Raw genomic sequence first — 20338 nt, 5'->3', positions numbered from 1 at the left:
AAACGATTTGGTTTAGGGCAAAAGAACCAGATCAGATCCAAAAAAAACAGATTAAGAGTAAAAAGAGAACTGGATCAAAATAATACCCAGATGAACAGTAGAAAACACCACAAATCTTCATGAATAGTAACTTTAACAAAATTTTGATTTCATACCGCCAAAACACCAACAATCTTCAATAACTTGTGCAGAAAATCATCAAATCAAGAATAGATACTTCAAAAATCAATAGATCTTCAAATACCTGCTCTGATACCACTTGTTGGGATGAAAACCCTAATTGAGATTTGATGAACAAGATGCGTAAAATAAGAACAAACACAAATATGAAGATTATGTCGAATGATCACTCCATTTATTCAAATATGATGAATAAATTACACTTTCAGCATAAACTAAAGAATCTAACACTACATAAGAAACCTCACGTGGCGGCTACATTTTGCCTCACTCTTAACCCTAATTGTGAATAATATATGACTATTTATAGGGAAAAGACAAGTCTTGGGCTTTTAACCTAGAATTCATCAAAGGGGCCCATTGTCATCATCCATGGAGTGCTTTGAAACCCTACATCTAAGTAACTATTTTTTTTGTACACATCGAGGTAACGAACTTTTTAGAAGTGTTCATATATGACCGATTATAACCGGATGTAACCTGCTATAGCTGGTCATAATGGTCATATGTGAACATTTTCAAAAACTTTATTACCTAGATATATACAAAAAAGATAGTTACTCAGATGTGAACAAACCAAAAAGTTAATTACCTTCATAAGTTCATTTCCCTTTATGATAAGTAAAATAAAAAAATAATAAAAAATAATAAAAAAAAGTCATCGAGAGAATCTAAACAAGTACCGTACAAATGAACAGATAAATAAAATAACTCTAGTAAAGTAAAAGTCCAATCCTATGAATTTTTTGTGTAGTAGTATTAATTAAATCGTAACCACAAAAACAAAACATTTCATTCATTTTCATTAAAAAAAGTTAAAATACAAGTGTTTCTTTACAAAACCGGATGATATGGAACACATTTTTACTGGTTCAAATACAATATGGCATCGTCTAGTAAATTTTGATCACATTCAATTTGGAGTGGCAAATTACCTTCATGGTCTAACCTACATTTACCGATATGCGGTGCGTGATAGTTGTTGTCACCTTGAACTTTTATGATTTCTTTTATGCATGTTTGTAGAGTTAAAAAAACATTGTTAAGTTTGATGGCATTCTTTTAAAAGATGTTCGAACGACATCAACCAATTCATCAATTGTACACAAAACCTCTTGTTCTTGAAACGAGTCTCTAATGTTCCCGCAATACGGTTTTTGCTTGAACGCTTAGCGGGTTCTAAAGTAGTAAACGGGTAGATACCATTTTTTTCCTAAAAATACTTTGTTACCTAATGAATCAAATCTTGGTCTTTCTATGGCCGCAAGAAACATAACTTTTGCGATAAAGTTTTTGCTTTTACATGTTCGCAACGATTCATCCTCATCGGGGACAAGGTAGCAATGTTTTGATAGTTTTGATATGTAAAGCCACTTTTCATCAATATGAACAACATTAAACATATCATAGAATGTAGGAATGAGACCTAATAATGATTGTGCATTAATCTTTGATAGGCAAAGTTCTAACCTTGCTCTTCTATTATCATTATTTAACTGGCTTGATGGCATTTGTATGTGGTCGAAGTAAACCTTCCTTCATACGTCTATGCATCGTTGATTTCGAGACATTTATAGATTTCGCAAGAGATCATATATTGACTCAATGACGTAATGGAATTTCTAAAACATGATTCTAGTTTATTTGTACCCTTTTCCGCCCAACAACCTTTGGCTTATTTGAAGATAAATCAACAAATAATTCGTCGTCAATTGGAAATTTAGCTTGATGCCAAATGCGACTAACAGCATATGTAGAAACCGAGAATTGTGAAGCTATTTCAATTATGGAACCTTTTTTTAATTCTCCATCAATACTTTCTTGCAATAATAATTGATATATAGCTTGACGTTGTGCAATACTTGTGTTTTTTTAGTGGATGGATTTGTGGAATGCTTCATATGAAAATTTGAAATATGACCAACAGTGGATAATGTTGTAGGCTGGTAACAAAACTCTTTGCTTCCATGGAGACATGTATATGTAATTAATGGAAAGTGAATGGACACATAGAATGTCCGGACATATTGAATAAAATATTGGTGGCAAAAGAAAACGCTCCCTAGTTTAGAATCAAAATGAAATTTTAAATGAGTTTTAACAAAAAGGAAAGAAAAAACTTCAAAAATGGTCCCTGTGGTTTCCGAATATATCAAGTTTAGTCGCTAAGTTCAAAAAGCTTTCACAGATGGTCCCTGTGGTTTCAAAACTTTTAATGTTTAGTCCTTCCGCCTAACTTCGTCAGCTTTCTACTGTTAAGTGAGGGGTATTTTCGTCATTTCAATATTCGGGGACCATTTATGAGGTTTTCTCTTATTATCTTAATTTTTTTATAAAAAAATGAAAGAAATTGGATCTCTCTCTCTCTCTTTCTCTCTCTCTCTCTCTCTCTCTCTCTCTCTCTCTCTCTCTCTCTCTCTCTCTCTTCCCCCCCCCCCTATTGCTTTGAGACTTGTACAGTACATATTCTTATAACTTCATTTTCCCCAAAAAGGCAAACCAACTTTAACCTTGAATAATCATCGTATCCAGCAGATTAGGCAAGGAACAGATGAACGAAAGGCGGATCGACTGGAGGTTCGTTGCGGCTGGGAAATCACAAGGAGGGAAAAGGGTGTCCGTTGAGACCGTTAACCCCTTGTTGGTTTACGCCTCTTCTTCATTGATCGGGAAAGGGAAGAAGGAACACGAATGGAAGCAGTCAAAATGGTGGTCTGATGGTTAAATAGATCACAAGAAAGGAGTCGATCTTCGGCAAACTCCCATTGGCTCTTCACTCGTCGTCGGCGATCACAAATTGAGGGAAATGGGAAACACTGGATAAAATAGAGAAAGAAGAATGGAAGCAGAGGTGGTTTGGTGGGGGGGGGGGGGGGTTGGACAATCGCTAAAATGAAGGAAGAAAACGAAGGCAACTTATGATGTTGGGTGATTGTTATAGCAAGGGGGTTGCTCCGCCTTGGTCGTTCCTTCTCTGTTCCATTGGAAAACACAAGGGAGGAAGGGAATGAAACAGCGAAGTAACAGAGGAGGGAAGCAACGATCCTCAAGGTTGTTTGGTTGTTTCCCATTAACAAGAGGAGGGGTAGAGGAGGGTTGTCCCCATTTCATCTTCTGGCTGCTCCGGTGACTAAAACGGAGAACCCGTTTCTTGATTTTGTGAATGATTTCATTGGGGTTGCTAATCGATTTCATGTTTGCTCCGGTGACTAAAATGGAGAACCCGTTTCTTGGTGAACTTTTAGGGAGGAAGAGAAGGATGGGGTGGGGATCGGAGTGTTTATCAGATGAATCGGTGGTAGAATTTGGTGGTGACAAACGGTGAGGAATGATGCGATGGTGAGGGCAACGAAGAATGATTTGATGAGAGAGAGAGGTGTTTAAAATTAAATAATTATATTTATTTTTCCTTTTTTTTTTAATTAAGGCAAAACTTCATAAATGGTTCCTGTGGTTGTGAAATGATAGAAATGCCCTTCACTTACCGGCTAAATGTTAACGGAGTTAGCGATAAGGATCATTTGTTAAAAGTTTTGAAACCACAAGGACTATATGTGAGGTTTTTTGAACTTAAGGAATAAACTTGATATTTTCAGAAACCACAAAAACCATTTTTGAAGTTTTATCAAAATCAAATTTTAACTGCTATTTGCCACAAAATTATGGCAGAGCACATTTTGCCTCCATTTGTTTACAAAAAATAATGAAAGTTCAAAGATAAGTATAAAAACTTTGCGGCAAAAATTTTTGTTTGGTACAAAAGTAGGTGTAATAATTAAATTATATGAATTCTAAAAGAAATTATATAAAAAATTTAATAAGGGTAAAAATGTCATTTTGATAAGGTAAAAGCAAGTGGACATTAATTTTGGGAAGGAAGAAGTATCTAAATGTCCAGCTTTAAATGTTGCTTTTAGGATTCCATTTCATCAAGAATTTAAATAGTTTATAATACAATTCGCACATATGTAACATGTGCTTGATTATATGACAGAAAGGATCGTGTGTTCGAATTTCTCAAAAAGCTCTTTCTGTCTACCATTAACAATGACTTTTACACCGAATAAGTAATACGGTATACGGATCAAGACCGGGCTAAGAGCATTCAAAGTAATCTAAATATACATGTTTTGGGGGGGCAAAAAGGGCCTATACATTTAACTAGCCCGTTCATAATCTAATCAATTTTTTGCATTGTGAACCTTTTTTGCATCTCTACTTACTTGTAACCCACAAACATGTTAAAAGCTTAGGGACATAATCATTTTAATAAATAAAAAAAACGCTGACATACATCACTGACATAGAGCAATAGATAGATCTAGATTAACACTACATTTGTTTGAAGAGTGATCACTTGTATTCTGCCTTGAGTGTGTCTCGCTGATTTCACTCAACAAGGAACCATTGCTCATCTGGACTAAGGGATGTTGCAATGATAGTGATAACGATAATCCACACTCATCAGGCTGCTCGACCTCTTGAATATTTCTTGCTTTCTCAAGTTTCATCCCACTGAGCATTCCATGTTCAGCAGTTTCTCGTTTGGAATTCTGCATAATTAAACAAATTTAACAACTAAATTATCATACCAAAAAGAAAACGTTTTATCCTAATTAAGTGGTGATTTGTTGTATCTACTCATATAAAAATAACCATTTTACTTGTGTATTATAAAACCACCAAGATTATAATAACAAAAAGAAAACGTTTTATCCTAATTAAGTGGTGATTTGTTGTATTTACCGATATAAAAATAACCATTACACTTGTGTATTATAAAACCACCAAGATTAGCAATCATTCATGTTCCTTAACTTGATTAAATTAGACATGGACTAACGAATTATTATAAATACTTATATAAATATAACTGGCAGTTCTATACAAGATATTATTTAAATATAGAATCAGCAATTATCGTTAAATTACAGGTCTTTCTTATTTACTTTTGTGGTGATTAAATGTGGTCAAAAGATAAGAAATAATTGGAAAGGCGGGAGTACTTGGGAGATGAAAATAAGACTGATCTGATCCTATATTTACAAGTCTCTGGTACTGTGTTCTCGGACTGCATTTATTTGCTTACAGAATGGACCACCATTTTCATGTTCTTCTATATAATTATATAAAATCCTTTCTTCTACTCAACCTAGTACACGTGTAATGGAACTTTAAGTCTTTAACATGTCTCATTGGGGAGTTCGCAACTCATATTAAACTCGGAACGTTTAGACTAACATAACCAAATTTCAACCATGCAAAGCAAATATTAACTGAAATCCTAAAATAAGTTTTTTTTTATGTCGAAATATGTAAAATCACATTTATGTTATTGATCAAGTACCCAACCATTTGAGTAAGTGAAAATGCTTTGATGTTTATCTTAAAAGATAACTTTTCTCTATTTCATCTATTTCCCTTAAATCAGCATATAGATACATGTTTTAGATATTTATATAGTTATTCTACATATGCATGATGGTAAAACTACATACATTCTTGGAAATAGTCTTCTTTTTTAAGACATATGATGATGTGGCGTTGAATCCATTCAACTCTTCTATGATTTCCACCTAAGCATAGAGTTGAAGCACTCTTTCAATGGGTTTTTTATTTAAAAAATAATTATTTAATTTATTCTATATTAACTAACATATCTATTACGTTCTAATGTATTTTACATTTAACAATTTAATTACTTTCTATTTAATAATTGACTTTTTGTAAACTAATTAAATGATATATTTTTATTTTGTAAGTAAGTAAGTTTGTTTTCATGATTTATTTCTTATTCATCTAAAAGAGTATACATTTTTTTTTAAAAAAATCAATACGATAACATTTTATTATTACAATACAACAAAATGAAATTACATATCAATAAAATGCTCCCAAATAGGCTCAATTAAATCATTTCGAAGATCATGATGTTAAATCTTGTCCAATAGTATGATGTACTACGGTCTCACATACTTTTAGTTTAATGTATTGCTAGTAACTTTTAAATCTTAACTTATAACCTTTAGTTTGTAAATGTAGTTTTTAATTTCTAGTTAATTTTATTTTCTAGCTTTATGCATTATTATTTTTTATAAAATGATAAATACATGAAAATTAGTAGAATGAGTGGAATGTTGATGTAGTAATCTATTAAACTTTAATAGAGTTTAATAGATAAAATAGTATATTAACACGAGGGTGGTTGGAAAAATAGCTTAATTCTTATTATATTATGGCTTATTAGCTTATAAGCTAATAAATTAGAGTGCATTAAATTATGATAAAATGATAATAGCGGTTTCCTACGACAATAATCTATTTTTATTGAAACATTGTTTTAGCCTATAACGGTGTGAAACCGCTAATAAGTATAAACTCCTTAAATAAGATTAGTCAAACACCCTAGGTAAAATAATATGAGTGGAATGGTAATTTGTCACCATTGAACTTTTGAGGGTCAAATGCTTTTGAGAACACAAAAGAGGAAGTACAAAGTATAAGGTCATCTCCATTTTGAGAACACAAAAGAGGAAGTACATGTATTCATATGTTCAAGTATAAGGTCATCTCCAATGCATTAACTAGATTAATTTATTAATACATATACATTCCACTTAATATTAAGTTTTAGCTTTTATATACATTCCACTTAATATTAAGTTTTAGCTTTTAAACTCTACGCTCCATCAAAACTCTATACAATTTAATCACATCATTTATCATTTTCTTTTTACTTATTGTTATTTTTTAAATAATTAATTAGCATGAAATTAAAAATTAAAAAGTACAGTTAAAATTGACATTAATTAAAAATTTAAAATAAAAAATTATATATATATATATATATATATATATATATATATATATATATATATATATATATATATATATATATATATATATATATAGAGAGAGAGAGAGAGAGAGAGAGAGAAGGTACCTTTAGGAAGTCAGATTCTCTTAGATGGTTAAAGGAGGGATTCGAGTGAAAATGTGGAATAGAAAAGGAATGAGGCTGCTGCCATTTGTGATCACCAATGCCTTCCTTTCCCTTTATTCTTATTTCCGAGTATCCATGCATCCTTGTCTCCATTCTACCTCTATATACATACATACAAACACATATATACAACATCAAAATAATAATAAATATAAATAAATAACACTAGTCTTAAACAAAGACTACGTACGTACGAAAGAAATAAATCTCATCCATTAATTTCTTATTTTATATATGGTTTGACAAAATCTTCAAATACCGCTAATTGATCAACTTGCGATAAAATACTCCATTTTTTTTTTCTATTTTTCTAAAAAGTTTGATGGTATCAGTAAAAATTAATGCTCAGACCTTTTGGAAGGGACAGCGAAAGGATGGTAAATGAAGTGAGGATTAGATTCTTGAATGGATGGATGTAAACAAATCTCATGATCAATGCACCCATCATGTTGATCCTCATGAGACTGTTTTCTATGTAATCCAGTGGATCTGTGAATCTCATCATCTGGATGTTGAAAAGTTCATGAAACATGTTCATAAATTAGTACGCATAAGTGAAACAACACAAGAAAACAAACAGAAACAGACAATAAGGTATCAAAGTAAAAGGCTTTTTTTCTCTTACAAGTATGTGTGTTCTTTGGTGTTTTGACTAAGTTAAAAAAGGACTACAAAGTCATTATTTTAAAATGGGTTTTTATTGTAGATTCATTCAAAACAACAACCACGACTTTAACTGATAAAAAAAATGAGGAAAGGAATGTCTGGAATTTATCATATTAAATGTCACAATTAGAAAGGAGGCAAGTGGCTGTGTTCTTCATGTGTTTTTGTTAAAAGATCTACCTTTTGGGAAAGAAAATCATAAATAATAGGATCCTAGTCTTCCGTATGCTTTTTGCCTCAACAACAAATAACACACGAAGATGACAACTTATCCTCCAAAATTAACCACTACCCTTTAATTTTACCCGACTAGTAGTCTCAGGTTTCTGAAATCATGCATTTTAAACTCATGATCATGCGTTAAGTTCTTGCCAACACGAGGTTTTATTAGAGCTCTTAATAGTATTATAAGTGATAGATGAGATGCATATATACCTCGTGTTGCAACATCGCTCTTCATGCTTCTATACATCTGCAAGTTCAGTTTTTTTAAACTAATATAAGTGCGTGTATTCATAAAAGACATCAAAAAAGGGGGAAATGATGAAGATTGTACCTGAAGATGACTTTTAACATGGGAAACAGTGAGACCCTTTACATCCATCGTCTGAAGAACAAGCTTAGGTGTTGCTTCTGCGTACATGAACAACATCATTACAAAACTAACAACGTAGGTATATACATACATACATACATAGATACATACATATATGTATGTATGCATCATTTTTTATGATCATCAAGAATAGCAGAAAGAACATACTATTCGGACCACCAAGTGTGTGAATGGCATGAACAAAACAACGATGAAGATCAGGAGTCCATCTGAGTCTTGGCACTTTTGATCTTATGTATTGCCTCACTGTTCCATTCCTCTCACAACCCCCCATCTCTCTCTACGTATATTTATGTCTCTTGATCTCTATGGAAAAGAAGATAGATGTTGCTGAATTTGTTGATTTAAGAAGTTATAACAGATGTGAAGCTGAAGAATCATTCAACAGAGAAAATGATCTTCTCTTTCTCTTTGTCAATGTAGGTGGAGGGAGATGAGTAGTAATAGAATGGTTTGTAATGAACGGATTTGTTCGGGTGGGTGAAAATATTACCCCCTGCAAACGAAAATTGTGATCACGAGGGATTCTGATACGTGATCTGGTTCTCTTCTCCTCAGGCTTTACAAATTCAACTGTTATTTATATGAATTATCTACAGAAAGATAAGAAAAAGAAAAAGAAAAAGAAAAATGCTGCTGGTTTTGACCCTGTGAATCTTTCTTTTTCTCTCTCTAGAATAGTAGGAGATGAGATACAATACGCCAACTTCGTCATCATAACAAAAGCTAAACCCATTAAATACAATAAATTTGGGGTGAATATGTTACCTTGTTTTATTTTTAATCTAAAAACAAAACATTTCATACTTCAATGTGGTGTCAAATACTATTAAATAAGTAAACATAAGTTGTGCTTTAGAAAAAAAAAATCTTTGTAATAAAAGATAATTGACTAAAATGAAAAGTGATTTATGATTCTACTAATATTAATTATCTAAAAGTTTAATAAAAATTACATAAGACAACTTCAATGAGATCAAACATTATTAAATAAGTAAACATAAATTGTGGTTTAGAAAGAAAAAAATGTTGCTTTATAATAAGAGATAATCACAAAAATACTAAAAAAAAGAATCTTGATATTTATGATATAGTAACAACTTATTCCGTAGTAAATGAATATAATTGTGAGATTTGTAAAATAATAAAGGGACAAAAACAAGTTGTTTGCATGATAAAATCTATTTTTGTTGTTTTGTGACCGTAGTTACCAAATCATTTATAGATTCTCTCGAATGCACGCCTTTTAACAAATGATATCGATAACGAGCTGGATATCAAATGAAGTAAAATAAGTTCAATTATTCGTATTTTGAAACATAAGTTACTTGTTTCCTTAATTACTATCTGCAAATAACTATGTTTCGAAAACTAAGGGCATTTGCAAGACCATAACCTATTTTGCAAAAGTGTATATTTCACGTTTTTCCATGTCATGTTTACATAAGTTAAATTGTTAGGGTCTTTTTACGTCAAGCGTTTTATATATGCCTTGAATTATAAAACAACACCCAAATCATTTTATTTCCATAATCTGATCAGGATGCACCCAATCAATATTTATTACAACTAACACAATGGACAACACAAAATATCACCATTATGGTATCATATAACGAATGACATTTATAATTGTTTTGGAACTATCTTCTTCAAGTAGTCCGACGACATCACGTCACTGCATGTAGTAAATTTTAAAGTGACCTAATCGGAGTGTTATATGGTAAATTTTGAAGCGACCTAACTGGACTGATATATGGTAAAAAAAAATGGCACCAAATTATAAATCCATAGTGGATATAACTTCGCAACAACACCCAAAAGAATTTTCATAAACCTTACCGGCATATACTCCAGAAGAACATTAAGTGTCTCTAATGCCCCGCTCCACTATATGAAAAATATTTTGAACATTCTGGTTTGATGATTTCATTTTGGTGAAAAGAAAACTTGTTCCTCGATGTTTGATATGAACTATGAAGGCTCAAGATCAAGAGAACTTGTTATTTTATTTCATGAAATTAAATGTAAGATTTATAACCAAAATCTCCAAATTTGAAAAAAAAAAAAAAAAAAATACAATTTTCAAACCGTTGCTAAAACCATCTCCAACTCATTTTCATTTTTTCTCCTAAAAATAAAGAAAAAAATATGTTAAATAATGTTTCATGTCCAACCCTACTTAATTTTTTGCCCCAAAAATTATATTTCTAGTATAATATATTCTTCCAACTTACATAGATTGACAAACACATCCTTCTACTAATTTGGTTTTAACAAATATATAATTTATATTTTTTTCATTACAAAAATATAAAATAAATAAGATTATATTTATAACACACCTATGAATAAATAATATACATACATTTAAAGAAATATTACAAATACACACTTTTAAATAAATATTATACATGCATTTATATGAATTTGATGAACAAAAAACAAACTTTATATTTATAATTAATTAATATAATTTAATATATAACAAAATATTATAAGTATTAAATATTATTTTTAAATTATAATTAGCATGTAAAGATAAACTAGGAATGTATCAATATATAAATAGTTAGGATGATGCTTTGGAATTTTGAAAGTTTGCATGTATATTAGATAAAATATAGATCCATAGCATTTTGGGTTGCATGTACACCATAGTAGTGTTAAAATGCTCAAAACCCGACATAAACATCTTGTAACTGGACGGCTGACCCCATACAACTCATCCATGAAACTTCCACGAACCCTGCAACACTCATGTATGATAATCATACATAACATTGGATCCTATAGACAGTCGCATATTTGATCCTACCCGAAGCCCTTTATCAAATAAGAATGGGAAATAAGGTCAAACCAAACATTCTCAGACTATAGAATCTTAGTTATGTATAACCATGATGCATATACATAGCAACTACAATAATGATATCAATTTCACATAAGGAAAAACCTTAGGCTATCAGGCATCATATAATCAGGCAATTCTATCATGTAATTCCTGAAGATCCCTAGCCTATCACAAGCATGTTGTTCTAAAATATCACAAATCAGTAAAAGCGTTGTAATTTGGGGTCTACTTACTAGCTCCGGCTGATAATAGACATCGCATCCACCTTGATTATTTTTGAAATCACTTTGAAAATTGTTTTTAAAATCTTTTTCCTTAGTTTTGAGACTGGATTCACATGACTGTTACCTCCAATTCACTCAAACCAGGGCTCTGATACCAATTTGTAGCATCCATAAAAATCATGAAAATTTTAAACTTTTAAAACCAACCCAAAATTATAAATTGTTTACAACTTAGCTTTCAAAACATGTTCAATATTAGAGTTTCCCAAAATCATAATTCAAAATGCGAGGATGTGTATGGTCACGTCTTCACCTTCCCACGATCGTCTGAAGTACCTAAAACATAACCCAAACTTGTAAGCCCAAAGCTTAGTGAGATTCCCCAAAGTACCAACACATAACCAAATAACACATATATAATAACAGCATGCAATGGGTCCACAGCTAAAATAATAGTTTACCCCTAAGCACACAACATAAGTTTGGCTTACCCTTGGGGCCTACAACTTATATCTGGCTTGCTCCCCGGCCAGATCAGTCATCAGACTGATTACCACCAATCCCTCAGTATGAGACTGTCATGCCCTACCCAGCCCTCAACTCGTATCTAGAATGCTCATGAGCCCTCAGTATGAGTCTAGCGTGCCCTACCCAGCACTCATCTTATATCTGGATTACTCCAGGGTTTGTTGGCTATCGCAGAGAGTAGTACATCCTTAACCTAACTTACATAATATGTCGACATATAACAGATAATAACATATGTTGGATTAGTGTCTAAGCTCGTAACTATAGTTGGTAAGTATTTGGCCCGGTTTTGCATGGTCCTTTTGGGTTGCCTTCACCAAAGCAACTTGATAGGATGATATATGAAGAGAGAGGTTAATTATGGACAAAATCTATGGGGAAACCCATTAGAATTCGTCCAAGGCTTCTAATAAGGGAGTCCATGGGCTGCTTAGGGCCTAAGTAGTCATATTAGGGTTTCCTAGTTTAAAACCCTAATAGCCTCACTATATAAGGAACCCCTAAGGCCCCCAAAAACGTGTGGAAGGAATCCCTAAGGGTTCTTGGACGTTTTTGGTGTCCTCTTCTTCTCTTATAGGTCATTCTCTTGCTTGTGTTGTTTGTAAGTCATTAGAGGAGTGACATTTGTGACTTTAAGCTCTAAGACAAGAAGATTTAAACCCTTCTTGTAAAGGTAATCATCTAGATCTGATCTTATATGATAATTTTGAAATATGTATTCTAGATCTAGGGTTTAAGAGCTTTGGATGATTACTGCATGTTCATTAGACAAACTAGGTCCAAAGCTTTAGGGTTTGCATGTACACCATAGGATTGATGTTTTGCATAAAACCCATTAGTGGTATCAGAGTCTGGGCTGTTTGTTTGATGTATTTGATGCTTGTTTAATCATTCATTGCATGAAAATCGAAGTTTTTGGTCCTCTGCTTGATTGACTCGGCGACTCAGTTAATGAACTTGGCGAGTCAGGCTGACTTGGCGAGTCAAAGGGTCAGACAGAGGATATTTATGGATTTTTTTTTTTGCTGGTTTGGCTTGGGAAAGTTACCAAAACTGTTTTTAACACTTAAAATTCGATTTTTTATGTTTGGTATTGATTATCCTAATCCAAATAGTAGATCATTGTCAAAATTGAGAAAATTACTTGTTTTATAAGATATATATTAATTATTTTTTTGATTTGAATTATCTTCCAAGTAATTGAATTAGGTCAAAATTAGATAATCACCAATTATTTGATTAATTGAATTATTCGCAATTTGATCTAGATAGTTTTGAAAAGTTTCAAAACTTGTCCTCAAGTTCTGGAATTTAAATTTTTGATTAAAAGTTAATTTTGAAATATGTAAATTCTAAACCATAATAGTTTGAAAATTGTCAAAATTTGTCCTCAAGTTTTGGAATTTAAATTTTTTTGATTAAAAGTATAATTTTGTAATGTTAAAATCTAAAACCCTAGTTTTGAAAAGTTCAAATTACACCCTTATGGTTTTATTAAATTAATTAAGTGTATAACTAAAACAGAGTTAATAAATCCATAATGATATGGTTTACATGTAATTAAATTAAAAATGTAATTTATTAAATTAGATCACCTAGTATTTTAAAAGTGTAAAATACACCTGTATACTATATAAAATTAAAAGGTATAATATTATATATGTATGAGTAGAAAGTCAGTCTTACCATTTGTAGGTCTCATTCACGAAGCTGGTCTCTAAGGGGTGTTTAAGGAAATTTCCTATAAAATGGTGATTGAATGGGTATCCACTCTTACCTACCGCACTCTTGACTAGTGGAGGGTCGTTAGCCGAACGGGTAGGATAGGGTGCAACCTTCCATTATTAGTATAATGAAATACGAAGTAACTAAACGCTTTTATAAATTCTCAAATCTTAGTTACTTTAGGAAAAATGTGGAGTTGGTGCTAATCCATGAAATTGCACATTGCACCTTGTTGGTCGATTAGTGGGGTGTGTGTGGTTAACCGACACACTAATATGGGACCATTGAAGGATGGCAATGGGTAGCTTGATGTTTATCATAGATCAATGAAGCCTGTGTGGTTAACCGGCACATTAATTAGGTGATTTGTAACATCAAGGGTACCGAGCTAATTTGCATGGTTATCCACACCTTGTTGTGATCCTCGGCATCCCAGTCACAAATGAAAGGCACAATCGAGATTTAAACATGCCATTGAAAAGTTCAATGAATCTCAAAAGATCTAGGAGTTTCAATTCATTTAAAACTTAAATTTCCTTTTCGTTTTTGATGATGGTAATTGGTAAATCGTCATTTACCTACCTTCAAATGTTCTGCGATTTGGATTACGACATCCCTCTTCCAAATTGTAGAGTATTGTGTTGGGTCCTAGCCTTAATATCTCATTTGGGGGTTTTATTAAGGACTTAATCAACTAACTTGAATTTTCTCCTGTTTTGTAGATTTCAAAGTCTAACAACTATGGTCTTCCTAAATCCGTGGGAAAAAGTTTTCCACTTGAAGATGGTGTTCCATGATTGGATTGTCGAAATGGAAACCACTCATTCACTTCCTCCACCTCCTCCAATAATTATCCCTGACCCATGTGTTCAAATACTTGAAAAGTTCAAGGTCACTCAAGCCTGGCCTATTGGCAAAAAGACACGAAGATGGAAAGTCGGTATGCGCTCATTTCTTGGATATGAAGTTGCATATTGACAGATTGGGAATGTTGGGTGTCGATGTCTCGAAGAAGTTGGGTGTTGACTGTGTTCTTCACTCACTTCCCGATTCATATGGTAAGTTCATCAGAGAGTACTATATGATGGAACACAACGTGACACTCATTGATTTGACATATTTGCTTATTGTTGTTGAATCAGAAATTATTTGATGCACTGGTCGAGCGAATTTGTCTGGTAAATCAATATTCCAACCTTCTATGGGAAATGTCAACAATGGAAGTCCATAAATGTTTTCTCTACGTAATAGAAAGGTCAAGTCTGAGATAGTCTCGTGTACCATTCCCGAAGAATCCATATGTTTCTACTGCCAAAAGAGGGGGCGTTGGTTACGAAGCTACCCTGACTACCTGAGAGATCTAAGAGATGGGAGAGTCAAGATGTATAACTCTACTTTGGGTAAAATCCAACATCTAACTCTATTAAGTTCCTAATTGGAGATTCTAAATACATGATGTGATAAGATTACATTTGGTGTTTTGTAGGATTGAAGAAAATACAGCAACCTTATGAAGAAGTGAGTTGAGTCTAATTGCGAAGAAATGAATTTCGATCGCATGATTCGATGATCGGATTTTTGGCGCTGCTACTTTTAGAGTTATGATATATTTCTTAGGAATATGTAATAGCATAGTTTTCATTTGATTTGCTTTGTAAGGACAAGTTTTTCCGCACCTTTTATAAATAAAATAAATTTTGGATTGTCTTATGTATATATTTCCTTGCAATGGCATGTATGAAAAATTGACGTTTGTGTATTTGAAGTTTTAGCATTGTTGAAATGTATGTGATTCTTAGTTATATTATTTGTGGTAATGTCGAGAATTTACCAAATAAAGAAAGATTCTTGTCGCCCGAGTTTCCATTGGATAGAAACTTGGAATCACACAACTTGTATTGTATGATGAATGAGAACCTTCATATTTGGAAAATTAAAACTTATTCCTTGACAAAGAGGCAAGTGAAGGACTAGGAGAACTGGTACACAATGTTGTGTACTAGACAAGTCCACCACAAAGAATGATAAGATTATTCGTCATCATTTACTAAAAGTCTATGTAACACCCCAAAGTTTGGAAAGCCAAGAAAAGAAAGAAAACCTCAAGTTTAGGGGAGACTCGGCGAGTCCGAGCGAGATCCGGGTTGTAGTGAAAGCGACCGACTCGGCGAGTCGGCCAAGGAGACTCGACGAGTTGGGTCTGAACGAGGAAAACTCTAAATCCGGGAACTTGGAGCCTATTTAAGCGTCTCATTCTCCTTCCTAGGGTTCCTTTACTGCCTCTCTACCCCAGAACACCAAACCCTAGCCACCATATCCGTTTTTGAGCTAGATCTTGCCTTGAAGAGTGCACTAAAGCTTGGAGGAGGAAGAAAGACCTTGGAGGTGCAAGAAGGGACTGTAGATCTGGGATTGTGGAGTCATTTCAGAACAATTGGAGGTAATAAGCTATTGCTTGGACTCCCTTTGCATCTAGATCTATTCTTATGTGTGAGTTTTGGTCATTGTTGGTTTGTTATGTAACCAATTCGAGTTGGAGGTTCAAATCTGAGGTTGCTACCTCAGATCCATGTTGGTTTTGGTCTTGAATCCCCTAAAGTATCAGCCCTTGGTATGTTGAAGAAGCATGGTTGCCATAAACCCTAATTTAGTATGTTTTGAGCATAGATCTCTCAATCTACACGTAAAGTTTGCCACTTTACGTGGGGAATAGGCCCTAGAAGTATGGATCTATGAGTTGGAAGTTCTGTTTGGCTCGAAAAGCCACTGCATGGATTGAGGACTAGATAGACTCGGCGAGTAGCTTGAAGATGAGGAGGAACTCGACGAGTACGATGAGCAGCTCGTCGAGTCGGATGAAGTTAGGCATGGCCTCGGAGAGTTGGATGAACAACTCGACAAGTTGGTTGAAGATTGTCTAGGACTCGGCGAGTCTGTTCTTGGACTCGGCGAGTCAGATCGCGAAACCCTAAACCCTTCGAGTTGAGACTCGAATCAGTGAGTCGGGTGGTGACTCAACGAGTTGGACAGGACAGGACTTGGAACTAGTTGGACTCGGCGAGTCATAGACTGACTCAGCGAGTCGAGTCGCGAATAAGAAAGACCCTGAGCGTAGGAACTCGGCGAGTCGAGTCGCGAATAAGAAAGACCCTGAGCGTAGGAACTCGGCGAGTCAGTAGGTAAACTCGGCGAGTAGGGTTGACCTGGAAGGGTGACATTGACTAGGATTTTGACCTTGACCAGAGTTGACCTAGTGACCTTTGGAGGTCAGTTGGACTAAGTGTTTTATTGGCTTTTGAAGCTCGAAGAGTTAGTGGAGCAGCAGTTCGGAGTCAGAGGTCAAGTAGCAGTCAAGAGGATTAGCAGCATCAGTTCAGCAGTCTCAGGTGAGTTTCCTTCCAGTAGGGACAGGTCTAAGGCCACAATGCCGGCCCGTTCAGTTAGCAGTAGTTTCCGGACTTCGGTCCGATGCAGTACTTAGTATGTTTGATGCCTTCGTGGCTCAGATAGGATTTATGTGTTATGTTTTATGTGTTATGTGTTATGTGTTCCGAGCTACGGCCCGATGTAGTATGCAGTATATGTGTTCATGCTAGTTGATATGTTATGCTATGCTATGTTCAGTCAGTTAGCCCGGACTTTGGTCCGATGCAGGGGGCAAGGCCCCAGTTAGCCCGGACTTCGGTCCGATGCAGGGGACAAGGTCCCAGTCAGTTTCCAGACTTTGGTCCGATGCAGGGGGCAAGGCCCTAGTTAGTCCGGACTTCGGTCCGATGCAGGGGACAAGGTCCCAGTCAGTTTCCGGACTTCGGTCCGATGTAGGGGCAAGGCCCCAGTTAGTCCGAACATTGGTCTGATGCAGTGGGCAAGGCCCAGTATGTGCTTTATATGTTGTTGTATGGTATGTGTTAGATTGGGGGAGCTCACTAAGCTTCGTGCTTACGGTTTTTAGTTTTGGTTTCAGGTACTCAGTTTTTAAAAGAGGAGCTCGGGGAGATTGCAGTGCACACACCATAGTCAGTTAGCCTGGGAATGTTTGACTCTGATAATGATATTATGTTTTGAATTAATACTCGAGAATTTATGTTATGACTTATGATACAGTTTTTATAAATATGATTCTAGTAATGCTTTTAAAGAAATTTTTTTGGTCGTGATTTTTGGGTCGTTTCAAGTTGGTATCAGAGCCTTGCTTTGAGGGATTCAGATATGCATTCGAGTGTATTTGAACTCAAAATAAGGACACGATAAAGGATTTTCAAAAGAAAAACATTTTTGAAAAAGGGTTTTGGAAAAAGAATTTAGAAAGAAAAGAGTTTTGAAAACGAGAAAAGGGTGTGGTGCATGCAATCAGCCGAGCTCAAGTAAGTACTCCCAATTTACCCATACAAGTTATGTTATGATCATCATTATCAGTTTCAGTTTCAGTTCCAGCTTCAGTAGAACAGCATGCTAGAATAAGACTAAGGATCTGGGATGATGCCTTATGTGCCTGTTTTATGTGTTTCAGCTGATAAGAATTGCATGCTAGTATTGAGTAGACAGTAGTAGGATAGCCTGTGTAGGTTATGCCTGATAGCATGAGCTTAGCATTGTATGCTAGTGCAGTTTCTTGTTATGAGAATTGTTTTGCCTGAGTATGTTTCCTTTATCCGAATGCTGCTTGGTTTGTGCTTTGTGGGGCTCTGAGTGATGGGAGTTAGCCGTTAGGTGAATACGTCACATCACATGTGATTAGGGTTGGATAATCTAAGAGTGCTAGATTTGGCCCTACTGCGCAGCTCTTGTCTGAGTCCAACCGTTGTAGGGACGAGACTTTTACTCGAAGGATTATCCGAGCCTCATCACATGTGATGGTATTCAGGTGGTGGCTAATTGGCATTACGAGGAGGCCTTCAGCAGCTGAGGACTGTTTGGGTAGAGTCAGAGGTTCCCTAGGGCAAGCCTAGGATGAGAGTAGCAGAGATCAGTAGAAGAGTAAAGGGGACTTGGTGGAGTTGAGGTAACTCTTGAGGAAAGTACGGATAGATGTGGAAGGTATTAGGGGCCCATACTACTGAAAGCAGAGGATCCGTACTCGATTCAAGAGGGGCCGAGGCGAAACCAAGGAACTAGTAGAGTATGTGAGAGATCCCTCAGCAGTAGTATGTAATTGATCAGGGATTGTTATATTTTCAGCATGGTGACGTTGCGCGAGATATCAGTTGGTTGTTCAGGTGCAGGGGAGGGGTCTGGCTCGGGCTTTAGAGCCGGGCAGCTTGATGATCAAATGAGGGATTTCATTTCCGCAGAGATTATGCGCAACATCATCGATCAGACTCCAGTGATTTTCGGTTTAGTTAGAGAGGCTATTGTGGAGCTCATGGACAGTCATCTTGAGGCCTTTAGGGCCGGGTTAGTTTCAGGACAGATTGGGGCTCGTCTAGGTCCCGAATCTTATGGAGTTCAGGGATCCATCAGGGAGGGATATCCCATTTCTAGTTTCTGCTATCAGGGGGCAGGGGTGTGTGGGGCATTCTGTCTCCAAGAGAAACCATTGCATGATTGGATAGTTGAGGAAGTTTCGCGAGCCATTCGCGAGGGTCTGCCAGACATGGTCGTGAGGATCACTGATAGATTGATAGCGAGGCTTCAGGATCAGACATTTGTTGTTCAGTCAGCAGACGTTGCCGTTGGGGTAACGCAGGAGCGAGAGTCGGGCAGGGAGTCGGAAGGGAAGAGGAAAATGGATGAGACTCAGGTTGCCACAGGTTCGAGTAAGAGGCCCAAGAGTTCAGATTTGAGGACGAGGAACTATCAGAGCCACAGTCGATGCGGGAAGTGCGGAAGGACGCACATGGGTGTGTGTAGGCATAGAAGTGGTGGTGATGCTGGGTGTTTCAAGTGTGGCCAGATTGGTCATTTTAGCAGAGACTGTGTTGTTACCATCGCCCAGGGACTTGACCTGTTGTGTTTCCATTGCAGTCAGAGGGGCCACAAGAAGGCCCACTGTCCGAGTTTGTATTCAGCAGGGCAGGCGCCAGCTCCTGCCCTTGGAACTTCAAGTACCGTCAGTGGTTGTCAAGGCCGGGCAAGGGTGCCTACGGCTCGGAGCCGAGTTTCTCCGGTAGATTTCAGCAGGGATTCGAGCAGCACTGAGTAATGGAGGTATGTAACTTTGTTTTTGTCAGCTTATGTTATGATTATGTTGTTATGGTTTCTGCATCAATTGTGGTATAAGTGTTGTGTTATGGAGTGGCTTGCGTGTGATTATTGTTGGGTTTTAGCCATAAGAACTTTCCTATGTGCGCATGCAAAACCCTATTGCTTGGATCTAGGCTTTCTAATAAACATGCTTGTGAATCCAAGACTTCTAATGGCTAATTAGGTTAGACAACAACATTAAAACAGATCTAGAATCATACCTTTGAGTTCCTTGTTGATCTTCTTGTCTTGGAGCTTCTAGAGTCACAATTGTCACTCCTCTAATGGTTTACAAACACCAATAGCAAGCAAGATGATTTAGGAGAGAGGAGAGGGGATGGAATTCGACCAGAGGTTCC

General features: G+C 35.5%; 1 protein-coding gene across 1 annotated transcript; it reads right to left on the bottom strand.

The window, feature by feature from the left end:
• Positions 1-4183: 4183 nt before the first annotated feature.
• LOC145038364 (uncharacterized) lies at positions 4184-9151 on the bottom strand. Its single transcript, XM_078986753.1, has 6 exons — positions 8613-9151; positions 8406-8482; positions 8285-8321; positions 7535-7688; positions 7124-7283; positions 4184-4733 (listed from the first exon to the last, which is right to left on the bottom strand). The coding sequence occupies exons 1-6, from the start codon at positions 8737-8739 to the stop codon at positions 4476-4478; spliced, it is 813 nt and encodes a 270-aa protein (XP_078842879.1). The 5' UTR covers positions 8740-9151; the 3' UTR covers positions 4184-4475.
• Between the last annotated feature and the right edge of the window lie 11187 nt (positions 9152-20338).

This window comes from Lactuca saligna, chromosome 4 (assembly GCF_052625555.1).
Source record: "Lactuca saligna cultivar CGN05327 chromosome 4, ASM5262555v1, whole genome shotgun sequence".
In the NCBI taxonomy this organism is placed as follows: domain Eukaryota; kingdom Viridiplantae; phylum Streptophyta; class Magnoliopsida; order Asterales; family Asteraceae; genus Lactuca; species Lactuca saligna.
This window is presented reverse-complemented; position numbering and strand designations above follow the sequence as displayed.